This window comes from Phacochoerus africanus, chromosome 5, assembly GCF_016906955.1.
Source record: "Phacochoerus africanus isolate WHEZ1 chromosome 5, ROS_Pafr_v1, whole genome shotgun sequence".
Lineage (NCBI taxonomy): Eukaryota > Metazoa > Chordata > Mammalia > Artiodactyla > Suidae > Phacochoerus > Phacochoerus africanus.
This window is the reverse complement of record NC_062548.1, coordinates 52924802-52944523: the sequence shown is the minus strand read 5'-3', so window position 1 is coordinate 52944523 and position 19722 is coordinate 52924802. Positions and strand designations below refer to the sequence as shown.

The 19722-nt window shown below is 50.0% G+C and overlaps 1 protein-coding gene across 5 annotated transcripts in view; it reads right to left on the bottom strand.

Moving 5' to 3' along the window:
• UXS1 (UDP-glucuronate decarboxylase 1) overlaps nt 1-19722 on the bottom strand; it is a 69696-nt gene that overhangs the window by 28268 nt on the left and 21706 nt on the right. For 2 of the 5 annotated variants that reach the window (XM_047781306.1, XM_047781309.1), the window contains exons 2-6: nt 19335-19362; nt 18118-18166; nt 16779-16822; nt 13341-13401; nt 3386-3566 (exon numbers count right to left, since the gene is read on the bottom strand). In XM_047781306.1, the coding sequence (XP_047637262.1) occupies nt 3386-3566; nt 13341-13401; nt 16779-16822; nt 18118-18166; nt 19335-19362 (363 nt within the window). Of the gene's footprint in view, nt 1-3385; nt 3567-7745; nt 7819-13340; nt 13402-16778; nt 16823-18117; nt 18182-19334; nt 19363-19722 lie in introns of those variants that run through there. The other 3 variants (XM_047781307.1, XM_047781308.1, XM_047781310.1) reach the window with 2 other exon arrangements.

Below are 19722 nucleotides of genomic sequence, written 5' to 3'. Positions count from 1 at the left end.
GTCGTCCCCAAGGTTCTTCCTCTGCACCTGTCCTCCTGGGAGGCCTCCAATGGGGATGGGGCAGTGAGGTGGGGGAGGGAAGCCTTCCCCTCCGGTCCCTAGACTAGATCCCCTTCCTCTCCAGGAGCCTGGGCTGGGGGCAGCCCTCTGCATTGGCTCTGAGCAGATTTCAGAGGTTCCGTGTCCCTCCTGCAGCTGAAAAGTTCACCTTCACTGAGAACCTTATGGGGCTCCTGGAGGTGAGACTCACTAAGTGGACCGCAATCCCAAACAGTGGGGCCTGGACTCAAAGCTTGTCTACACTGTCCCAGCCTGGTCAGCTCCAGGCACCTCCCACTGGGGCCGTAGCTGCTTCGACCCAGCCCGGATCCCATGTCCACTGCGCTTGCCAGTTTCCAGGTCGCGGTTTGCCCTGTGACCTCCGACTTCTGCTGGTGCAGAGAAGGGAAGCCGGTTGTCAGTCTGCTCAGTTCCCTCCTGCTTGTGGGGACGGGTGAGATGATTCCAGGTTCCTGAAGTTCAAGCTCCCTTCTCCTGACACCTTACCAACTGTGGGGATTTCTCCCCTGGACAGCGTGGGATGAGTCAGAAAGCCCGGGGCCTGCTCAGCATCCTGTGACAGACACCCGCCCTCATCCACAGAGCCATCCTGGGCTGGAGCCCGGCGTTCCCCATCCCGACAGCCTGGCATCTGCCTCCCAAACCAGACACGCCTTCCACCCCAACCCTGGCTTCAGAGAAACCTCCCCATGTCCTGAACAGGTGGCTGGAAGAATAATAAACTTTACTCCGTCCAGAGCCAGACAGTCTGCAGGGTAGATGCAACACCGCCTGAAACTGAGATGCTGTGGCTGGTAAAACCCAGAGTTCTTGTAAAGCAAAACAAAGCGGGATTAAGTCATTTCAATGATTACTGATGGTTTCTTCCACAGCAGTAGTCTTCTCTCCCTACCATCTCATCCAGACAACCCAGAGGCCTCCGTTGTAACCTCTGGGACAACAATGCTTCCTGTTTGACCATTTCGTAATTTTTCCAGTTGCACCTGAGGCAGATGGAAGTTCTGAGGCCAGGGATCGAATCAGAGCTTCACCTGTGACCTACACCATAGCTGCGGCCACGCTGGATCCTTGACCCACTGCGCTGGGCCAGGGATCAAGCCCTGTGGGCCACAGCAGGAACTCCCTGACCATTTGGTAATTCTTCACCACATGGGGTGCCTGGGCTCATGGTGCCCATCTCGGCCCCAGTCTCCGTTCCCAGAACATCTCCTCTTCCAAATCGACCATCACATACTGAGTCCAGACAACAGGGAATTTCCCATCAGAAACACAAAACTGGAATCAAGCATAAGGGTGACACTCTGATAACAAGAGGAAGTGTGTGCTAGGGAGACGTAGTGACGCTCTGCTGGACTGAGTGATACCAGTGCCCCCTGGTCACCATCTGCCCAATGCAGGAAATGGACAGACCACAACTCCACAAAATTCCGAGCAGAACATTCCTGCTACATGTAAGTATCAGAACAGCTAAAGCTCCTGGTAGATAAAAGGCACCCACAGACAGTTGTGCGTTAAACATGGGGTGCTCGTACTTGCTACACACCCTCACCCCCCCAAGAGGGAAGCAGTTTATCCCTCAGGCTGAGCTCGGCTGGTCAAATTCTGCTGGGGCTAACTTGGACAGGAGTGAGGAAGCCACCTCTGCAAAGCATGACTGCATCCCTTCACGTGAAGCGCTCAGAGTCACGCGGGCATTGTAGGGCGGGGGATGGGGGCACTTAGGCAAGAGAAGAAGCCCCTGTACTAGCGGGGGCTGGAGAGCCAAGAGCAGTGTGATTTTATCCAGAGAGCGTGTGTGTGTGGCTGTGTGTACATCTCCCTGCACGCAGACTGTATGTGCTTGCATGTGTGTGGCTGTGCATGCACCCGTCCTGCACATCAGAAGCACTAGAAATGGCCTAGGTCAGCTTTGGTGTTGGAGCTCATAGTCCAGGCAGAATATTTAGTTGCCAACACACCATCTTTACTCCGTCTGGCTGGCTCAGGAGCACTGATATCATATCACCAAGAGTATCTTTGACAACTGTTTCCTGCCACATGCATGCAGGAGCATCACCTCTGGCCCTACTGGCTGCTCAGCCTGTGGTTTTCTGCTGCTATCCCTGCAAATTCAGAGGCTTAAAAATCAGCCCCTTGTAACTCCCAGGTCTGAGGGCAGAGGTGGGGGCGTGATGCAGCCTGACACCCCCCAGGCTGTGCTGCTGTCACCAGGTGGCTGCAAAGCTCGGCCGAGTAGTGCAACTGCCTGTGTCTTTGAGGACCTGGGCGGGGCTGCCCTGTCAGAGCTGCTGTGGTGGGCGCGTCCTCCCTGCCCCCAGCTCCTCTCCCCACCTCACCCCTGCACCATCTCTTCCAGCCCCTCTCCCACCAAACCTCTCAGCAGGGCTTGTCACCTTCCTTCTGCTTCTCGGGGCTCCTGAGATCGCGTAGGGCCCCAGACCATCCTCCCATCGTAAAGCCAGCTGATTCACACCCTTAACTCCAGCCAAGAAGCCCTTTCACAGCAGTGCCCACATTTACATACCTTTCCAGCTCTGCCTGGCATGGGCAACACCCCAAGGTCCCTCATAGCCCACGCCGAGGTCCACGTAGAAAGTGAGTGGTCTGCTTGCTAGATCCTGTGTTCCATTCCCTAGAAACTATAGGCTCATCCCCAAATCAGGTCCGCACAGAATGCAAATGGGGGGCCTCCCTGCTCCTCCTCTAGAGGCTCCAGCTCCAGGGCCGCTAACTCCCACCTCTTCCCTATGCATGTCTCCTATGCCCCGTCTCCTACCAGGAGGACACAGGGCACTGGAATCCCGGCCCAACCGCTTTGAGATCCTGAGCTGTGCTGCAGCCGCAGAGACCCTGTCCACAGTGGTCACACCCGCAGGTTCCACGGCCTAAGATGCAGACACAGCTCTCTGGGGACCACCAGCCAACCCAGACCTAATTCTTTTCACATGACAGAGTGGCCAGAGGCTGTGACCTCTTATGCGTGGATGTCAGTAATGCAGCAGCCTCCATTAGCTGACCTCCCGGAGGCTAGAAGTAACCCCACATGGTGGCCAGGCACCAGACCTGTGGGCCACAGGGAGGGGGTGTACTGCCCAAGCCCCCATTCCATAGGCCACAAGGCTCGAATCAGGGCTCCCCCATGCCAGTGCGCCCAGACTCTCACGGTCCTGGACCTTCTCTATCGCAGGGGCCAGGGAGGTGCCTGGGCCGCGGCAAGATCACTTCCAAAAACAAGACACATGGTCGAGTCAGATGGTGACCCTGGGGCCCCATCGAGCCCGCCCGCCTGTGTGACCAGTGTGGGGGCAGCCCGAGGGCGGCTCACCTTCGATGTAGAGGGGCTCCACCACGTCATGGTTGATAAGCTCGAAGTTCTCGTGGCCGATCCAGTGCTCCACGTTCCTCTTTCTGCCCGTGAAGAAGTTGTCCACCACGGTCACCTCATGGCCGTCCATCATGAGCTTGTCCGTGAGGTGGGAGCCCACGAACCCTGCACCTCCAGTTATCTGCGTGAGGACAGCTTGTGAGACGCCCCCATGGTACAGGAGGGCAGCCGCGCCCACTGAGCACGGGATGGGCAGGATGGGGACCACAGGTCCAAAAGCCATCTTTTCTGAGCCCAGAGCAGGAAGTTGTATCTTCATAAATGTCGAAGCTGCCTAAAAAATCTGAATCTACCGCCCAGCATAAGCACTGAAAAACAGCAGTTACCAGTTTCAAAACATGCTCTTTGGTAGAGATGTGTTCTTAGTGATTAAAGCTCCCTGTTTTATGGAGGATGGGACATGGAGTGTCACTATGGGTTCTAACAGAACTCCTGCAAAGCTTTAGAACCACTTGGCAAAAAAGACGGGCAACGGGTGTCGATTTGGGGAACTGGCGAAAACAGTGCTTTTGAAATTGGACTCAAAAACTGTGTGTGTGTGGGGGGGGAACCTGCATGAAAACCTAGTATCTGTTTCAAACTGTTTATAAGAACAAATGAATAAGCAGTAGACACCACAGGCCAAGGCCATAAACGATCCAGTTCCACTGTAGGGTTAAGAGAGTCAGCGGCCCTGCCAAATAGAAGTGAAGCAGCCACGTGGGGTGAGGGAAGGCAGGAGATCACCAACCACGTGCTGCTGAAAGGAAATTGGACAAGGTGAAAAGGCAATTGTGAAGCAAAAAAAAATTTTTTTAACTCATAAAAAGGCTATTCAAATTAAGTAGTGGAAGCGGAGGGTTTAGGTAAAGCATATTTCTTTTGGGAGGGTAGAAACCAAAAAAGAATAAACCCAGAAAAGAGGCACTTGATGGCACTAGCTCTGTCCTCCTCCATCAAATTCTGCATTCACGCCACCCTCTCGACTCAAGCGGAACGAATTAATAGTAGGAAGAAACACCCATTTTTTTTTACTTAAATAAAAAGTATATTAAGCTCTAGGTCTATGGCTTTAAAACTCTGAATCTGCCATGAAGTCCTCTGTTCACATAATCTGCTGTGGAACTGCCACATTTATCACAGGTGGGAGCCAAGGTGCCCGGGGTGGGAGGTGGGGTGCCCAGCCCAAGAAGAACCATCTGTCCGCCTCCACAAATGCAGAGGTGAGAACTGCACAGCTGAAAAGCCCTGATCCTGAGCAACCAGCTCTCCACCAGCCGCAGACATTCTCCATCATGGGTGGGCCCCGTGTTCTAAACCTCTTTGCTTTCAGGACGAGAACCGACACCCCAGGCAGAGTTTGGGTCAAGACCACCAGATCACCAGGAACGATGCCACTGGCCCAGCCCTCCTAAGTTTTTTTGGGGGGCCTTTTTTTAGGGCCAAACCACAGCATATGGATGCTCCCAGGCTAGGGGTTGAATCGGAGCTACAGCCGCCCGCCTACACCACAGCCACAACAACGCAGGATTTTTTTGTAGTTTTCAGATTATGTTTTGCACTTATTTTACTAGTTATTCTAAAAGTGTTTTGTCCTTTTTAAGGCTAGCATAAATAGCTCTGTTTTCATTTTCATAGTGTGTATTCTCTTGGTAGGTAGAAACACACTCGCTTTTTTGGGGGGTCTTTTTAGGGCCACACTCTTGGCATATGGAGGTTCCCAGGCTAGGGGTCGAATTGGAACTGTAACTGCTGGGCTACACCACAGTCACAGCAATGGCAGATCCGAGCTGTGTCTGTGACCTACACCACCGGATCCTTAACCCACCAAGCGAGGCCAGGGACTGAACGTGCGTCCTTATGGATACTAGTCGGATTCGTTTCCACTGTGCCACGACGGGAGCTCCCCAACCCTCCCAATTCCATACTCTCTCCAGAACCTGTCAGCTTGTCCACTGTATGTTTTACCTTTAGACTGCATTTTATCTCTACACCTGAATAATGACTTGAAAAAATAATTCTCTGGAAACATAACTGGACTTCTAATCTGGCTCTTCTAATCTGGCTCAGTCTTTAGCACTTAATTCATGGGGTGAGGCTGCTTTTTCTCTTACTTTTGCTTTATTGCATTTTCCTCCAGTTTTTAAATCAGAAAAAAATTACATCTTTTTTAAAAGAAATTTAACCCCGGGTACTGTAACTCTATAGCTATATGCGAATGTTTCCTAAAATAAGATGCTGCATGACACGCTGACTTTATCTCTGCACCTAAAATAACTGAGTGAGGCCTGGGGGCCAACAGAAGCACACGCTATTAAATTACACACAACAGCCACCAACTTGTCACTAGTCTTAGCGACATAAAACTGCTAGAAGCACATTAGCCTTGTTTAAAAGAGATTAAATTTTTTTCTTGAATAATTCCTTTCTGTGGAACATACTTAAGATTTACGTAACGTAGTTGGATGGTTATAAAATGTTTCTTCTAATGAATTTCATCCCTTCCGGCAAATATTTCAAAGAGAAACAAAATGGGCAGAAGCTCAGCACTTAGGGAGCTTCCTCGGGGAAAAAATTGCCAACCCCAGCGAACTTTCTGGGTAACAGGGAGTCAACACCCAAAGGCAGGCAGGGACAACCTCACCCTGAACACTGGACTTGCCATGCTCTGCTTGGCCCATGGTCCATGAGCTGCTTGCTCTGGTGGAAGCCAAGAGGCAGCCGCCCGGTCCAGTTCAGCGCAGCACCAAGCTGCCCGGTCAACCAGCAAAAACACAAGGCGGTGTCTTTTGGAACAAACCTCTTCTTTGTGCTAAGGCTTCAACAATTACTGAACAGAATTTACATTTCAGCAACAATATGCCAGCCTTGGGCACTAAGTGCCACTGAAATGTGGCTTAACCTATGAGATGGCGGATGAGTGAAAGACACAAAGCCTTTTGTCCTGATGACTCGTAAAGGGAAATGAATTCAATAGCCCTTGGCACCAACAGGAAAATCATCCCACAAGGAAACAACAAGAACCCTCGCTGGAGTTCCCATTGTGGCTCAGAGGGTTACAAACCCAACTAGTATCCATGAGGACTCGAGTTAGATCCCCGGCCTTGCTCAGTGGGTTAAGCATCTGGAGTTGCCATGAGCTGTGGTGTGGATTGAAGACACAGCTCAGATCTGGTGTTGCTGTGGCTATGCTGTAGGCCGGCGGCTAAAGCTCCAATTCAACCCCTAGATTGGGAGCCTCCATATGCCACAGGTGCAGGAAAGGAAGGCAAGACCCCTCACTAACGTGCAGGGTTCAGAGGTTCACAGAGCATCACTTTCTGACCACTCTGACGAGCAGCCACAGAAAGATGAGGAAAATCAGCTTTCCTCTTCGCTGGTATACTTCTCAACTCTCACCTAAATGCTTTCACAGTCTGATGTGACAGAAATAACCCAAGAGAGGGGCATACATCAGATTTTAGAGTCTACGCAGGGCAAGGTCTATGTAACCACCCACAAAGGTAAGAGAGCTTTCTGTAACTTCTAGAAGAAAAGGGAGGTTTTGGAGGGGAATGGCTGAACACTGACTCACAAGTACCACGCTGGTGTTTGGGACACAGGGTCCTATGAGGGAGATGACGGCTAGGAACAGACACCCTCGTGTCCTGACCACTGACACACCAAGGTCACAGAAGAACAGGTGCTCCGCGGACCTGCCCTCAGCAAGACAACACAGCTGGTGAAAATGAACACAAAAAGCCAATGTTTAAGCCTCTGGAATTTGTCCTAGGGCACACGGAAGATGCAGAAGCGCTGATCCAGGACAATCTACTAAAACTCAGTCAGAACAGGGAGCAGCTGCACACCTGGGCCCCAGCCCCCTCCCAGATGCTCAGCCTCACCCTCCCAGTTCAGAGCAGGTGAGGGCTGGGTGTGGCCAGAAACAGGGGCTCCCAATGAAGAGATGCATCTCGCCAGGAAGGGCAGCCCCCCCCACCCCCCACCCCAGAGACTGGACTCCCAGCCTGGACTCCCAACTCCAGAGCCTGGTGGCTGAGGGCTCCCCTCCCCCAGCTCCTCCCCAGCCCCCAGAGCAGAAGCCCTACCCCAGGTATGGTGGGCAGTGACCTCAGGGGCTCTGGTCTCCCGTGTCCACCCCCTCGTGGCCAAGAGGAGAGACAAGCAGACAAGGGATCCCTGCTCCCGCCCAGCTCGCCGCCTGCAAGAATCGCTCTCTTCTCCAGCTCCTGAGAGTCCCCTCCAGGGGCTCAGAGACTCTTCTGCGGGGACAGGCAGTCAGTGAACACAGAGGCCTCCAAGCTCTCCCCAAAGAACCGACCTTGCTTGGAGAGAGAGCAGGGAAGTTGGAGCACAAGGGGCTCTCACACGCAATGGAGACAGGCCACTGGCCACCAGGGGGCCTGTGACACAGCTGGTTTAGTAAATGGACCCGAGGGGGACCCAGGGCCAATCTCCGAGACTGGGCTCACATCTCCCTCTGCAAAGGTGCCAGAACATAGCTGGGTCGGACTGAGGAGTGATTACAACACCAGGCACTGGTGAAGGGCAGATCCACTGGCTGAGGACAGGGGCCTGACGGCTGCTGAGCCCACAAGGCAGACAGCTCAGCAGAGCAACTGGGGGAAGAGACAGTAAAAAGGGCCCTGCTGGAACCTACCGCCCTCAGGGCAACTGAGGCTGAAGCCTCTGAGGGGTGGCCACAGAGACAGACATCCCCAAAGTACAACAGCCAGACCACCAAACAAATCCGCAAACCAAAATGAAAAAGGCCTTGGGGGTGGGGGTGGGGCACAGGATCCAGAGCCGCTAACCACTGCCCAAAATGTCCGGTTTCCGACCCAAAATTTTGAGATGTACAAAGAAAAGTTGAGTGTGACCCGCGTCCAGGAAAGCAAGCAGGTGACAAACTGCCTAGGGGACCAGGTGTCAGAGCCAAGAGTCTCCAGAGCAGCCACGGCAAGTACATTCGCAGAACTAGAGAAAACCAGCTTAAGGAAGGAAGGAGACTGAAAAGAGAAGAAGTGTAAGATAGAAACAGATGGAAATTCTGTGTTGACGAACACGGCAACCAGAAAGAAAAATGCACTCAACGATGGCCTGGGCCTGGCGGAAGCGCCAATCGGCAAACCTGAAGCTAGACTGCGGGAGCTTATGCAATATGAAGAACAGAGGGAAAAAGAAAGTGAACACAGCCTCAAACGTGAGGCACCAATGAGCACCCGAGGTGATGTAACGGGGAAAAGGCAGAAGGAAGAACAGAGAAAAACACAAGGAAATACTGGCTGAAACACCCCAAACTGACGCAGCACAGTTATCTACGCATTCAAGAAGTTCAACTGAGTCCGCATAGGAAAATGCAAACTCGGGTACGCGCATGCAGACACAGCATACTAAAAATGCTAAAAATAAGAGACAAAGAAGAAGACAGGCTGAAAACTGTTCCGACACTAAAACTGCTGAAAATAAGAGACAAAGATGAAGGCGGGTTGAAAACCATCCTGCAGAAGTATGTCCTGGGAACCTCAGCGTGATCTTACTTGGAGGCTGGGCCCGCGGCAGGTTTAACTAGTCACGGTGAGATCCTACTGGAGCAGGCTGGACTGCGAGTCCAGTGTGAGACATGGGGAAAGCATGGCATGAAGATGGAGGCCCAGGCTGGCGACCCGGGGACACAGCCACACCAGAGCCAAAAGCCTGGGCCGGATCTTCCCCCAGAGCTTCAGAGAGCACAGCCCCACAAACACCACTTGTTTTGACTCCCAGCCTCCAGGACTGGGAGCTACTGCTGCTCTGAGCTACTGGGTTGGTGCAATTGTTACAGCAGAGACTGAACAGGAGAAAAAGCAAATGACCCCTCAAACCCCAATGTGACTCAAGACTGACGTCTCATAACAAATGACAGAGAAAACAGTAGAAAGAAACCACAGCCAAGAATCTTGCCTACAACTAAAGATGACTTCTAGAGATTAAAAAACAAAAGCAGATAGAAGACGAGAAAATTCATTGCCAGCAGACCTGCCATAGGAGAAATAGTAAATTCTTGCAGGGGTAGGGGGCACGGGGGATGAAGTAATTGGGGAATTATAAAATACAATCAAGCTGCATTTTCTCCTTCTCCTAAGTGCTTTCGATTTAAAGACCAAACTATAAAGCACAACATGAACACACTTAAAGCCAAAGAACTAGACACTTAACACAATGGTCAAAATAAGGAATTTTCTGTTACGCGTATTTTACCACTACCATAAAAACAAAAAAACCAACTGAACAAAGTAATATGTATATAATTGTACTATTTCTTCTTATGAAATACAGAGATACATTTGACCACAGCAGTTCAGAGAACACAGGTGAGAGCAGCAGGGAAATGACACCTGAATTAACTCAAACCCACGGGAGCAAATGAAAAAAAGTAGACTTGGTGACAAAAAGGTTAACGTAACAAATTCTGGAGTTCCTGTCATAGCTCAGTGGTTAATGAACACCTAGGATCCATGAGGATGCAGGTTCGATCCCTGGCCTCACTCAGTGGGTTAAGAATCTGGCATTGCCGTGAGCTGTGCTGTAGGTCGCAGACGTGGCTCAGATCCCACGTTGCCATGGCTGTGGTGTAGGCCGGTGTCTACAGCCCCGATTCGACCCCTAGCCTGGGAACCTCCATACACTGCAGGAGCGGCCCTAAAATGGAAAAGAAAAAAAAAAACAACACGAAACTATCAATAAATACACCCTGGCTCTGCTGTATTTACTCACCTTATTTAAAAGGGATAAGCTTGTGTCAAGTAACAATCATAACATGTTGTTGGGTTTGTAACATGGTCAGAAATAATGCACAGAGCTAAATGGGGTGAGACTTCAATGCCTACTGGACTGCAGCAGGAACCTGAAGCAGCGCCGTACATTAGGATGCATGTGGTAATAAGCACCAGAGCAACCAGGAACAATATAAATTTTTGAAATGTGGTTAAAAAAAAAATATATATATATATATAAAAGACACTGAATGTTACACACGAGAAGATTCACTTCATGCAAAAGAAAAGAGTCATGGAGAACAAGGGCACAAAGATGTGAGGGAAGTAGAAAACGAAATGAAATGGCAGAAATAAAGCTATGTTGATAATAATATTACACGTGAATGGATTAAGCAATCACCCAGAAGGCAGAGGTTGTCACACTGAAGAAAACAAGATCCGACCGTCTGCTGTCTGAAGGGACACACTGTGAACTCAAAGATACAATGCACCGAACATAAAAATATATAGTACAGAAACAGTAAGAAAGATGGAGTGGCTTAATGATACCAGACAAAATAAACCTTAACACAAAAAATGTTAACAGATGACAAGAGATCATTTTCCAAGGATAAAATGGTCAGTTTTTCACGTGGATATAACACAAACATCTCTGCATCTAACCACAGGACCCAAAATATCACTTACATGTGGAATCTAAAACACGGCACAGATGAACCAATCTACAGAACTGACACAGGCTCACAGACACGGAGAGCAGACTTGCGGCTGCTGAGGGGGGAGGGGGAGGGATGGGAATTTGGGGTTGATAGATATAAACGATAACATTTAGAACGGATAAGCAATGAGGTCCTGCTGTACAGCACAGGGAACTCTATCCGGTCTCTTGGGATAGACCATGATGGAAGATAACATAAGAAAGAGAATGTATATGTATGTATGACTGGGTCACTTCGCTGTACAGCAGAAACTGGCACAGCATTGTATATCAACTGTATTTTAATTAAAAAAGGAAAAAGAAAAGAAAAGGCAGAAGCTATATTGTAGGTGACATGATCCCACATGCTGAAAAACCATTGAAAACTATTAGGACTCACCAATTAGTTCAGCAAGGTTGCGGGACATAAGAAAATACAAAAATCAAGTTTGTTTTGGAGTTCCAGTGGTGGTTCAGTGGAAGTGAATCTGACTAGGATCCATGAGGATGCGGACTGGATCCCTGGCCTTGCTCAGTGGGTTAAGGATCCATCGTTGCCATGAGTGGTGGTGTAGGTCACAGATGCGGCTCAGATCTGCCATTGCTGTGGCTGTGTGTAGCCCAGCAGCTGCAGCTCCAATTCGACCCCTAGCCTGGGAACCTCCATATGCCAAGAGTGTAGCCCTAAAAAGACCCCCCCCCAAAAAAAAGCGAGTGTGTTTCTACCTACCAAGAGAATACACACTATGAAAATGAAACAGAACTATTTATGCTAGCCTTAAAAAGGACAAAACACTTTGGAATAACTAGTAAAATAACTGCAAAATATACTCTGAAAACTACAAAAAAAAAATCAAAAGAAACTAAGGAAGACCTAAATAAATGTAAAGACACCCCCTATTCAAGGACTGGAGACAATCTGCTGAGATGACAATACTCCCCCAACTGACCTACTGATGCTGCATCGCTCTCAGAATCTCAGGTGGCTTCTGTGGAGAAACTGACAGGCGGATCTTAAAATGCATAAGGAACCGTAAGGGGTCCTAGACAGTCAAAACTACCTTGAGTTCCCCCTGTGGTGCGACAGGATGGGTGGCGTCTCTGGAGCGCCACGGCACAGGCTCAACCCCTGGCCCGGCAGGGGGTTAAGGAGCCAGTGTTGCCACAGCTATGGCGTAGGTTGCAAGTGTGGCTCAGATCCGATCTCTGACCTGGAGAACTCCATTTGCTGCAGGGCGGCCAAAAAACAAAAGCTGAAAACGAAGAACAAAGTTAGAGGCCCCGAAAGTCCCAACTTCAGAACTTACTGCAAAGCTGCAGTAGCCAAGACAGTGTGGTTCTGGCACCAAGACAGATGTATATAGATCAATGGGTAGACTTGAGAGTCCAGAAATAAATATTCAAATTTACAGTCAGTTCCTTTTTTGACAAGGGCAGCATGACAATTCAATAGCCACGATTGGTCTGGCCAGCCACTGGTGCTGGACCTTGGGCAGCCACACACAGAAGGGAAACCCTTAGCTAAATCCACATGCAAAATTAACTCAAAATGGATCAGAGAACTACACGTAAGAACTAAAGCTATGAAACTCTTGGGAAAAACATGGTGAATTTTTGTGACCTCAAATTAGGCAATGTGACACCAAAGCACAAACAAGGAATAAAAGAAAAAAGAAAACTTCATCCACTAAAAGCACATTAAAGCTTCTGTGCTTTAAGAATACCATCAAGAGGAGCTCTCATCATGGCATAGTAGAAACAAATCCAACTAGTAACCATGAGGTTGCGGGTTCAATCCCTGGCCTCATTCAGTGGGTTAAGGATCTGGCATTGCAGTGAGCTGTGGTGTAGGTCACAGATGCGGCTCAGATCTGGCATTGCTGTGGCTGTGGCTCTGAATCGATCCCTAGCCTGGGAACCTCCAGATGCTGTGAATGTGGCCCTAAAAAGCAAAAGACTACCGATTAAGAAAGTGAAGACAACTCTCAGAATGGAAAAAAAAATTGGCAAATCATGTACTGATGAGAAACGGCTTGGATCCCAAGTTGCTGTGGCTGTGGTATAGGCTGGCAGCTGTAGCTCTGATTTGACCCCTAGCTTGGGAACCTCCATATGCCACAGGTGCAGCCCTGAAAGACAAAAAAAAAAAAAGAAAGAAAAAAGAAAAACACCACACACTGTATCATTTGAAATGCCCCAAACAGGCAGTGCCACTGAGACAGAAAGTCATTTTCATGGCTGCCAGGAGCTGGGGGATGGGACTGGACTGGTAACATGCACAGGGTTTCCTTCGGGTGATGAAGCATCCTGGAATGAGGATGTGGGGCTGGTGCACCACGCTGTGAACAAGCTGGAAACCACTCAACTATATTCGATGCAACAGTGACCTTCAGGAGCTGTGAATCACACTTAAAAGCAAATTTCTTGACATTACAAAAATGAATCAGATGTGCAAACTTACCAAAATTCTCTTACGGTCCTTCTCTGATAAAAATTTTACTGGCGGGTATTTCTGGGTGAAGCTGTATAATGAAGAAATTATTAAAAAAAACAGTCAAACATCTCACGTGAGCATTTTCTCTACCTGCCACCAAAACAAATGCCAGACTTGAGAACTCTCCCCGTCCACTCCCCTCCCTGCTCCAAATGCGTGCTGTTGGAATCAAGCCATCACTGGCTTAAGTTCAAGATTAACCTGCTCCTGGGTGGGCATCAAACTAAGGGAGCGACCTGAGAGCCTATCCTTGAGCAGGGAAAAGCTAAGGATGCACAGGCAGCCAAAGCTAAACACAAAACACAGAGGTGCTGGCTTCCCCAGGTGCTGCAGCAGGGCTTGGAGGAGGAAATCAGCTGTGTGGAGTCACGGCCAACCGAGCCCTTTGAGAGTGAAAGATGCTGAGACTGTTTCCCTGTTCAGCAGTTTCACAACCCCAGTGTCTCCTGCCCCGCTGGGGCCTGGACCTCAACCTGCCCTCCCTGCCTCCTTGGGCCACCTGAACCCACCCTGCGTCTCGACTCATCTGTCACCACCCTCATCAAGGTGCTGTCGGGCTCCAACCCACACCCACGTTTCAGGACTGGAGCCACATAAATGGCCCATCGAGCGTCCGATGAGAGTTGATAAATGCAGATTCTGAAGTGCCCACTCTTTTTTTTCTTAATTTGTCTTTTCGTCTTTTTTCAGGGCCACAACCACGGCATATGGAGGTTCCCAGGCTAGGGGTCGAATCGGAGCTGTAGCCACTGGCCTACGCCACAACCACAGTAACACGGGATCCAAGCCATGTCTGTGACCTACACCACAGCTCACGGCAATGCCAGATTCTTAACCCACTGAGCAAGGCCAGGGATCGAACCCACAACCTCACGGTTCCTAGTCAGATTCGTTAACCACTGAGCTGCGACGGGAACTCCCCGAAGTACCCACTCTTAAAGCGATTCAGTTAGACACAAAAGTGCTTTAAAACATTGGGAGGAACCAGCTTTTGAGTTATTTGGCGAGGTGCTAGGCAGGGCGTCGTCTCCACCCCCTGCATGTCCCAACATGGTGGCTGAACTGAACGGGCAGCGTGGGTCTCCTGCAAAAGCACAGCTTGCTTACATAGAAGCCAAGGACAGGGCTGTCACAATGCATGGGACTCCCAATAAGAGCACAGAGACTCTCTGAAGGTCAAGTGTGCTGGCAGGTGGGGCTGTCAGGGAATGGGTGAGAAACCTAGCCTTCCCTTAGTGAGTTCTGTGACACCCTGCCCCCGCCTCAGCCCCCACCCTAGAGCAAGACACTCCCCCCCAGCACTCCAGGGACCTCGGGGCTTCTGCTTCGTCAAGCAGAGGGCTGCCCCAGGCTGTCCTGGGCCCCTAAGTGCTTGAAGAAGGGGAGCCGGGAGCCCTGCCTGCCATTCCCGCTCTTGCTTCTTCATGCAGGGGGACATCATAGCAAACCCCGGCGCTGGCCGGCACACCCCTCACACCTGCCAGCCTCCCGGCTCAGGCCCTCCTCCCCAGGGCTGCCCACCAGCCCCTTCTCCAGGCTGCAGGGGTTCAGAGAAAGGTTCATAGGGACTACGTGGATGTGCACAGCCAAGAGGGGGTGACCAACGGGGCCCCTGAAACCGACTGGCATCCAATGATGAGCCTAGAATAGCTCTGAACAGTTTTTAGGCCCTCAGGAAAGCTTAAAAATGAACTCAAATGTGCCATGAACACCAGGCACCCACAGGAGATGGTCTTCTTAGAAACACAAATAAAACAGAAGCAAACAGCCCACGGTCTCCAGTCCACGGTGTGCAAGACGACCAAGAAAACTGCTTCAAACAGTGTGTGCTAAGCCTTTGATCGGAGAAACAGCACTGGCTGGTTTCTGCCTTTTCTTCCACAGGCAGTAACCAAATTTCAGATTCCACCTGTTACTAAACTTTTTCATCAAAATATAGTTGATTTACGAAATTGTTAGTTTCGGTGTACAGCACAGAGATTCAGTTATATACACATATAGATATTCTTTTTCAGATTCTTTTCCTTTATAGGTTGATACAAAATTCTGGGTATGGGTCCCTGTGCGCTACAGTAGGTGCTCGCTGGTATTTATTTTATGTGGGGTAGTGTGGAAAACCACCTCACTCATTTCCTGCTTTGAGGGGTCAGGGGCACAAAGCTCGGGGTGTGGGGGAGCCTGGGCTCCAGGCCCTCCGGGTCCTCCTGAGTCTGTGCTTCCCACTGTTTGTCCCCAAGGCCAGGGTGACAGAGCCCAGTGACCAATGTGTCTGGGCCCCAAGTCCCTCAGCAATCCTACCCAGGTGTTGACTCACCCACATCTTCGGTGTTCGGGCACTTTCCTTCAGCCCCGCTCCAGGCCACCCCATGGGAAAGGCCCGGGAGCCGCCCATGGGAAGCCCGTATTTCCAAGTGAGGAAGGCAGAATGTACTAGGAACCCAGTAACAGACCTTCCTTAACCTCCCCCAGAACTGATCCTGCTCTAATTACTTATCCTGGTCCAGTCTCCAACCGTCTTTTTATTAGGACAATGTTAAGTGACGTCATTTATAAGGTTAATTAGCATTACTACTTGCTGGCCATTCAAAGAGTATTTAAAGATGTGTATTTAAAGATGTGCAGATGAAACTAAACAAACAACACAGAATCAAAGTGCTAAGAGCTGGGGTCAAAGTAAACTGAACAGGACAGACCACAGGCTCCAGGCCTGGAACCTCTCACAGTTCCTACGTGTACGTGTGGTCCTGGACCCCTCACGGGATGGTCAACACATGCTGGAAGCCACCTGAGCACCTCGCAGAGCCAAGAGGAGGCAGGCTTGGCCTTAACTTGTGTGCCAGGACTTTGCAGGTGCTGAGAGCCACAGGGCTTGGGAAGGCGGCTTCCATGCTGCCAGGCCATCCCTCCTCCCAGGGCTCAGGTTACCTGTGGATTTGACTCAAGGGCAGGAACAAATACCCATGTGGACAATGGTTTGAATTGTCACTTTGTGGAAATCAAATTGACAGAGCATGACAGAGGAAGGACTTTAATAAACAGGACCTTGGGTCAGGCTTCAGGGAGACTCCTGAAAAAATAAACTTTTTTTTTTTTTCTAAAGAGAACCCACAGCTTTCATCAGAAACATTTTCCTTCAGTGACCAAAGGAAAAATGTTTAAAAACACTGCATCCAAATTTGAGAGTAAAAACTGGCCTTCCCATGGAAAAGTCTCTGTCTTGTATCTTTGAAATTATAGATTTCTCAGTTGAGATGAACTTAGATATTGACCTTCTAAGGTAAAATAAGACATAAGTATCTTCAGACACAAAAAGTATACATACTCCCCCCCCCCCTTTTTTATAACCTTCTAAGGTAAAATAAGACATAAGTATTTTCTTAGACACCAAACAAAAAGTATACATACCTTTTTTCCAAATCTCTGATTTTCTCTCTCAGTGGTTCAACAATCTAAAACAAAAATAACCAAAATCAGCTCTGAGGCAGAAACACGGTCCTCGGCCACTTCCCCAACCCTGAAGTTCCAGACGGCACAGTGAGAAACAGACTTTACTTCCTGCTATGATTCACCTCTAGCTGGAAATCAAGCCAGACCCTGTGGATCACGATTCCAGAAGCGAGATGATGCTGGAATCTCCCACTCTAGAGGTGCCCAAGGCTCTGGGGAAATTCATCTTTTTCCTCTCCAGGTTTCAGGGAACAAGAAAGGTGGGTCAGGCTCAGAAAAACAGGCGGGGCACCACCCCTGCCTCTTTTCAGGTCAAAGAGAGAGGTCCCAGGAGCTACCCCCAGACAAGCATCTCTCTGCATGTGTCACCCGCTGTCACCTCCAGGACACGCATCCCAGGCTGTATGGCTACCACCCCTCATATCAGCGCCAGGGTTGGACAAAAGAACATGGGTGGCTGGTGGGCTCCCCAGGACCAGCATGTGGCTTCAAATCAGAGTGCCTTCCTACCCCCTCCCACAGCCCCTGTTAGAACAGGCTACACTACACATTGTATCCTGTGTTGTTATCCATGTTAATACACTGTAACAATAACATAGGCTATACCCTGGACTAAAACACAAGCAACTGTTTTCAAACAGGAGGTGTGGAATTGACCAGAGCCGCAGGAGCTCCTGGAACCCTGCATCTTCATGTTTCCTGGGTCCCAGCACCTGAGTGGGACCATGCTTCCTTCTGTACCTGCCCAGTTGAATGGAGCCTCTGCCTCCAGCTCTGGGGAAGGTACCCACTTCCCTCTTATGAAATCCTGGAAAGGCCCCTTTGAAAAGTCACAGAAAACTCTAAGTCCCTTTTGCCTTCAAGGCAGAGTCTGTTTTAATACATCGCACCCTTACGGGAGTTCCTGCTGTAACACAGCGGGTTAAGGGTCCGGCACTGTCTCTGTGGCAGCGAGGGTCCGATCCCCAGTTCAGCACAGTGAGTAAAAATCCAGCTTTGCCACAGCTGTGGCTCAGAGTCAATTCCTGGCTGGGAAACTTCCATTTGCTGCGAGTGCAGCCCAAAAAAAAGGGAAAAAAAAAATTCGCACCTTTATAAATGGACAAATGCTGACAGAAGCGTGTCCACAGGCCTAACAAACAAAGGCTCTTCTGAAATAAGGGAGTGATTTATTGAGACGGTTTCAAAATCACAAGTCCACATCGAGCTGCCACAATAAAGATCCCGGCACAAGCCAAAGGACCCGATGTGGACAAACACTGGAAAAGCAGAAGTGCACTGTGGAGGAGACACTGACCTCTTCAATTTTGCTTTCGATCCTGAGGTCGCCATTCTCCTGGATGGACCTGTTGAGCAGAAAGCTACAAACTGAGATCAAGGCAAAGGCTGGGCGGCCTCAAGGTTTATTTTTGAACCAATTACACCAGGCACCCAAAGCTCTCCCCCCTCCAGAGGGAAGACTAGTGGACCAGACCCGCCTCCCACTTTCAGGGTGTCTCTAGGCAGCAAAGACAACCTCCCTCTCACATCACAGTCAACAAGGGAATTTAAACTAGAGGCAGGCAGCCTGTCTCTGAGGAGCAGACGTTTCTCTGCTGGGCTTTCCTGGGATTTAATGCAAAGTGGAGCTTTTCCAAGTGAAAGCACAGAGTGCCTTTAACAGGACCCAAGCAGCCCTGCAGCCACACACAGCGGCCTCTGTCAGAGAGGGCGGGGTCCATCCTCGGGCCCCAGCTGCCCTCTCGGGCCTCCCGGACGCGCTGGCCACCACGCCCGCCATCACCACCACGCGGCTACTGCCCTGGTATTTTCACTACCAAGAAATACGGAAGGGAGGGAATTTTTCTTTGAATGTGAAACTGCACTAACAGCATCAGATCTGTTTTTGCAGATTACTGAAGGCTTATTACTCTTTGCCAGTGCTCTTTAAGGAATATTAATACAAGGATTTGACTTTTACAAGTAAAAGTTATTTTCAATACGGATGCTCACAAATCCTGCTCGACTCGGGCTGGAAGGTCCTCGGGCCTCCCCTTCTCAGGGATGGACAGGTGCCCTCAGCACACACCAGTCTGCTCCAGGGGGTGGTGGTGGTGGTCATGGGTTCCCTAAGCCTCACCCTCCTCGAAAGGGTCTGGAAAAGGGCCTGAGTGCTTGCTCAGGCCCCCCAGAAATGCCATTTACGTTTCAAAAGCCTGAATGCCAGCGCCCACCCTCTTCTGTCCACAAGGCCAGGAAGGCCTAGGTGGGCACCAGAGAGGAGCTGCCACTGAAGGAGGCGATTAATCCTCACGTCTGGGCTTGACTTGGGTCGTCAGCGGTAAGCCCAGCAGCACTGCTCCAGAACACCCACCAGAGAGAAGCCTCGATGTGGGAACAGCAAGAACTTGGTCCCACATGTACACACACCTCGATCACCTGGGACATCAGTGGTCTGTGTACGTTAGCAACTGAAACGTGCCATTTCCACCCCGTAACATCACCATTAATAGCCAAGTGATTAAAAACAATTACCTCATGTTAACCAAGTTGCCCCAAACAGCTGTAAAAGAAAGAAAAAGGAAAAGTTAATATTTACATTCACAACATTCAAGGACTCTACTGCAATTACGAATGTTTTTTTTCTTTTTTTTAAGGGCCACACCGGCAGCACATGGAGGTTCCCAGGCTAGGGGTGTCCAATCGGGGCTGTAGCCGCCAGCCTACACCACAGGCACAGCAACCCAGGATCCGAGCTGCATCTGTGACCTACACCACAGCTCATGGCAACGCCGGATCTTTAACCAATTGAGTGAGGCCAGGGTTCAAACTCGCATCCTCGTGGATCCTGGTCGGGTTCGTTAACCACTGAGCCATGAAGGGAACTCCAAGTACAAATTTTTAAGTGACATTTTAAAGTTCA